Consider the following 5,636-nt stretch of genomic DNA (forward strand, 5'->3'; position numbering starts at 1 on the left):
AGCATATTGTGATAAAGGTCATTATTTTCCATAATGTAATGATAAAAATGAAACTTTCATATATTTCAGATTCATTGCACACCAACTGAAATATTTCAGGTCTTTAATTGTTTTAATACTGATTATTATGGCATACAGCTCATGAAAACCCAAAATGCCTGTCCCAAAAAATGAGCATATCATGAAAAGGTTCTCTAAACAAGCTATTAACCTAACCATCTGAATCAACGACGTAACTCTAAACACCTGCAAAAGATTCCTGAGGCTTTTAAAAACTCCCAGCCTTGTTCATTACTCAAAACCACAATCATGGGTAAGACTGCCGACCTGACTGCTGTCCAGAAGGCCATCATTGACACCCTCAAGCAAGAGGGTAAGACACAGAAAGAAATTGCTGAACGAATAGGCTGTTCCCAGAGTGCTGTATCAAGGCACCTCAGTGGGAAGTCTGTGGGAAGGGAAAAGTGTGGCAGAAAACGCTGCACAACGAGAAGAGGTGACCGGACCCTGAGGAGGATTGTGGAGAAGGGCCGAGTCCAGACCTTGGGGGACCTGCGGAAGCAGTGGACTGAGTCTGGAGTAGAAACATCCAGAGCCACCGTGCACAGGCGTGTGCAGGAAATGGGCTACAGGTGCCGCATTCCCCAGGTCAAGCCACTCTTGAACCAGGAACAGCGGCAGAAGCGCCTGACCTGGGCTACAGAGAAGCAGCACTGGACTGTTGCTCAGTGGTCCAAAGTACTTTTTTTGGATGAAAGCAAATTTTGCATGTCATTCAGAAATCAAGGTGCCAGAGTCTGGAGGAAGACTGGGGAGAAGGAAATGCCAAAATGCCAGAAGTCCAGTGTGAAGCACCCACAGTCAGTGATGGTCTGGGGTGCCATGTCAGCTGCTGGTGTTGGTCCACTGTGTTTTATCAAGGGCAGGGTCAATGCAGCAGCTATCAGGAGATTTTGGAGCACTTCATGCTTCCATCTGCTGAAAAGCTTTATGGAGATGAAGATTTCATTTTTCAGCACGACCTGGCACCTGCTCACAGTGCCAAAACCACTGGTAACTGGTTTACTGACCATGGTATTACTGTGCTCAATTGGCCTGCCAACTCTCCTGACCTGAACCCCATAGAGAACCTGTGGGATATTGTGAAGAGAAAGTTGAGAGACCAAGACCCAACACTCTGGATGAGCTTAAGGCCGCTATCGAAGCATCCTGGGCCTCCAGAACACCTCAGCAGTGCCACAGGCTGATTGCCTCCATGCCACGCCGCAATGAAGCAGTCATTCATGCAAAAGGATTCCCGACCAAGTATTGAGTGCATAACTGAACATGATTATTTGAAGGTTGGTGTTTTTTGTATTAAAAACACTTGTCTTTCATTGGTGGGATGAAATATGCTAATTTTTTGGGACAGGCATTTTGGGTTTTCATGAGCTGTATGCCATAATCATCAGTATTAAAACAATTAAAGACCTGAAATATTTCAGTTGGTGTGCAATGAATCTGAAATATATGAAAGTTTCATTTTTATCATTACATTACGGAAAATAATGACATATATATATATATATATATATATATATATGGACTGGAGACCTGTCCAAGGTGTCCCTCACACAGTGATTGCTGGACATGGGCATCGGCAACCCCCATGACCCAAACTGGAAGAAGATAAAAAGGTAAAAGTGGATGGATGGATGATTTGTAAAGCTGCATCAAAGCCTGAGACCGGCCGGCCCTAAACCGGGTCGGTCCAGGCCGGGTTCTTCGTTCTGGTTAGAAATACCCTACTGCTGCTCACAGACAGTCACCTCTCGTCTAAGTCTTGCTTCCACAACTCTCTCCCAGATCTTCATCGTGTGGCTCATCAACTTAATTCCCCTGTAGTTGCTACAACTCTGTACATCACCTTGTTCTTAAAAATGGCCACCAGCACTTCTTCTCCATTCCTCAGACATTTTCTCACCCTAAAGTATGTCATTGAATATTTGAGTTAAAACCTCACTGCCATCTCTCCAAGACATTTCCAAACCTCCACTGGTCATCAGGTCCTACTGCCTTCCCCTTCTTCATTCTCTTCAGAGCTTTCTGGACTTCACCCTCACTAATCTTTCCCACTTCCTGGTCCACAGTTTCTATGACCTCTACTCTTCTTTCTCTTTCATTCTCTTCATTCATTAGCTCCTCAAAGTACTCCTTCCATCTTCCCGTCACACTCTCCTCACTTGTTACAACATTACTATTCCTATCTTTAAGAAGCCAAACCTGCTGCACATCCTTTCCAGCCTGATCCCTCTGTCTCTCCAATCGGTACAAGTCCTTCTCGTCCTCTTTAGTGTCCAGCCTCACATACAACATACAACTCATCATACACCTTCTGCTTTGTCTTAGCTACTTCCCTGTTTGCATGATTAAAATGAGAATGTTTATTATTATTTGCAATCATTATTATGAAATCATGTGAAAAGTTACGTTTTAACATTTTCTCTGCTTTGTTTTCAGACAGAACTCAGTTTTAAGAGACATAACTATGTGTAAGGTTCTGGAGGCAGAATGAATTCTTGCACATCAGTCAGAACAGTCTGTAGAGTCCAGGACTTTCTTTGGAGCTGATTGTCTCAGAAGCTGCTCTCTTGTGAAATGAGTTCAGAGTTTGTTCCACATCTCCTCATGTGTTTCCATCGTCTTTATTACTCCTGAGAAAAGATGAACAAGCTTTGCACAGGAACATTTTTTTAAGTCAAGTAGAAAGAGATCTGGTTAATTCTAGAAGAAAATAAGTTTTTTCTTCACACAAGACTTACTGCACGACTCGGAGATCAGCTTGGGAATCACCCATTAGAGAAGCCAGACCTGTCTCAACTCTGTCGCTGTCAGCCTCATCACAAAGCCGGACATTCTGGACCTGCTGTTGGTCTCAACAGACCCTTGGTTGACTCCTGGGTCCAAGCCGCCCCCTTTCAGTGTTGAACAGATACACCTGCACATCTCAGAACATCTCACACTTTTCCGCCCTCACACCAACAACATCACTGTGAGCTCTCGCAGCCCGTCAACCTTTTCTTTACAGAACATGTGAAATGCAAATGTTGCTCCAGTTTCTGGGCTGCTGTGGCGCCGCAGGCGTCCACCGGAGAACCAGGTCAGTGAGGAGGCTGACGTCCTGAAAACATCTCTGCTGGCACGTCCAGCGGTCAGTTCACAGAACATTATGTTTTACACTGAGTTCCACAGGTCATGTGACCCAGTTCTCAGTGGTAAACAGAACAAATTATGACCGAACTGAAACAGAACGTTCAGGTCCGGTCTGTTCACTGTAAATTCAGAAAATGTCTCAAATCAAACTTTATTTATAAAACCAGCAGAGGACAGCTGATGGGTCCCCTTAGGGCCCACTGACATCTGTGTGTCGCTGATTCATTCTGTGGCCCCAGACTCACTGTGAGCCCCAGACTGTGACCCCAGACTGTGGCCCCAGACTCTCTGTGACCCCAGACTGTGAGCCCAGATTGTGGCCCCAGACTCTCTGTGACCCCAGACTGTGGCCCCAGACTCTCTGTGAGCCCAGACTGTGACACCAGACTGTGACACCAGACTCTCTGTTACCCTTGACTGTGGCCCCAGACTGTGACCCCAGACTGTGAGCCCAGATTGTGGCCCCAGACTCTCTGTGACCCTAGACTGTTGCCCCAGACTGTGGTCCCTGACTCTCTGTGACCCCAGAATGTGGCCCCAGACTGCGGCCCCAGACTCTCTGTGAGCCCAGACTGTGACCCCAAACTCTCTGTTACCCTTGACTGTGGCCTCAGACTGTGACCCCAGACTGTGTTCCCTGACTGTGGCCCCAGACTCTCTGTGACCCTAGACTGTGGCCTCAGACTGTGACCCCAGACTGTGACCCCAGAATGTGTTCCCTGACTGTGGCCCCAGACTCTCTGTGACCCTAGACTGTGGCCCCAGATTATCGGTGACCCCAGACTGTGACCCCAGACTGTGGCCCCAGACTGTGAGCCCAGACTGTGGCCCCAGACTCTCTGTGACCCTAGACTGTGGCCCCAGACTGTGACCCCAGAATGTGTTCCCTGACTGTGGCCCCAGACTCTCTGTGACCCTAGACTGTGGCCTCAGATTCTCGGTGACCCCAGACTGTGACCCCAGACTGTGGCCCCAGACTGTCTGTGACCCTAGACTGTGGCCCCAGATTCTCGGTGGCCCCAGACTGTGACCCCAGACTGTGGCCCCAGACTCTCTGTGACTCTAGACTGTGGCCCGAGAATGTGGCCCAAGAATGTGTCCCCAGACTCTCTTTGACTCTAGACTGTGGCCCCTGACTGTGGCCCCAGACTCTCTGTGACCCCAGACTGTGGCCCTAGACTGTGACCCCAGACTGTGGCCCCAGACTCTCTGTGACCCCAGACTGTGGCCCCAGACTGTGACCACAGACTGTAGCCCCAGACTCTCTGTGACCCTAGACTGTGGCCCCAGATTCTCGGTGGCCCCAGACTGTGACCCCAGACTGTGGCCCCAGACTGTCTGTGACCCTAGACTGTGGCCCCAGACTCTCTGTGACCCCAGACTGTGGCCCCAGACTCTCTGTGACCCCAGACTGTGGCCCCAGACTGTGACCCCAGACTGTGGCCCCAGACTCTCTGTGACTCTAGACTGTGGCCCCAGACTCTCTGTGACTCTAGACTGTGACCCCTGACTGTGGCCCCTTACTCAGGCTTGTAATTCTATGTGCCTCTTAAGGGCCCTGTCTCCTCTATCTGAAGCAGTGAAATCGGCTCTCATTGACGAGGTTGCGTGATGAAAATCACGTCACCTTGTTCTCAGAGTAGCTCCGCCCCTTCTTGACAAGGCCCGGGTCAAACTTTTTCTCACAGGTGAAAGTGTCAGGTATTGTGTGATTGGTCAGAAGTTAGTGGGCGTGTTCATCAATGTGGAAATGTGCTGAGACGTTCAGCTGCATGATTCTTCAAACACTAAATTAGTCAAATGTCCAAAACCTCCTGTATGGAGATCGTGCACACATCGTGCATGGAGTCTGCCAGATGAAAAGTGTGGCGCTCTCTTCATGACAGATTTGTGGCCAAACAGCAGCAGCAGGGACGGAATAGACTGTCGGTTTGAAACTCGTGCTGTGACGTAGACTGGGGGCGGGGCTTCCCAGGAGCTCTGTGCCGTGTGTCTCGTGGACGATGAAAGGTGTGCGTGAAAACGAACGTCCTGCAACCACGGGACTGCAAGTCGACTGTTCAGCTTCGTATGGAGTATTCTGGGCCCTTTAGTCTCTCTGTGGCTCCTGACTTTACGGTCCCTGAACTTTTTGGGCCCCTAGCCATGAGTCTTGATTCACCTGTGGTCCATGAATGTGTCACATCCTGTTTTTTGTCATATGCAAGTTTTAGGGAGTGTCAGAGGTCAGATAGGTGAGTTCCTCAGCAGCAGGTGGGTTGTCCCTGGGTCCCCAGCGGTGGCCCCCTCCAGGCCCCCTGTGGACTGGATCTGACTCCTACCACCACAGCTCGTCCCCACCACTGCTGCGGGTGCTCGCCCGCTCTCGGTTCTGCAGCCGCAACATCTCTTGGACACTGCGGGCATAGGCGTCTCTCAGGTTTATGCCTCCCAGCGCCCCCCCC

General features: G+C 49.6%; 1 protein-coding gene across 1 annotated transcript in view; it reads right to left on the reverse strand.

Moving 5' to 3' along the window:
- Window positions 1–5,509: 5,509 nt before the first annotated feature.
- The window catches only part of LOC119407549 (potassium voltage-gated channel subfamily V member 1-like), a 660-nt gene continuing 533 nt past the window's right edge, over window positions 5,510–5,636 (reverse strand). Inside the window, exon 2 of the mRNA XM_037674369.1 lies at window positions 5,510–5,630. Within this exon, the coding sequence (XP_037530297.1) occupies window positions 5,510–5,630 (121 nt within the window). The remainder of the gene's footprint in view (window positions 5,631–5,636) is intronic.

This window comes from Nematolebias whitei, chromosome 3, assembly GCF_014905685.2.
Source record: "Nematolebias whitei isolate Nwh7 chromosome 3, NemWhi1, whole genome shotgun sequence".
NCBI lineage: Eukaryota > Metazoa > Chordata > Actinopteri > Cyprinodontiformes > Rivulidae > Nematolebias > Nematolebias whitei.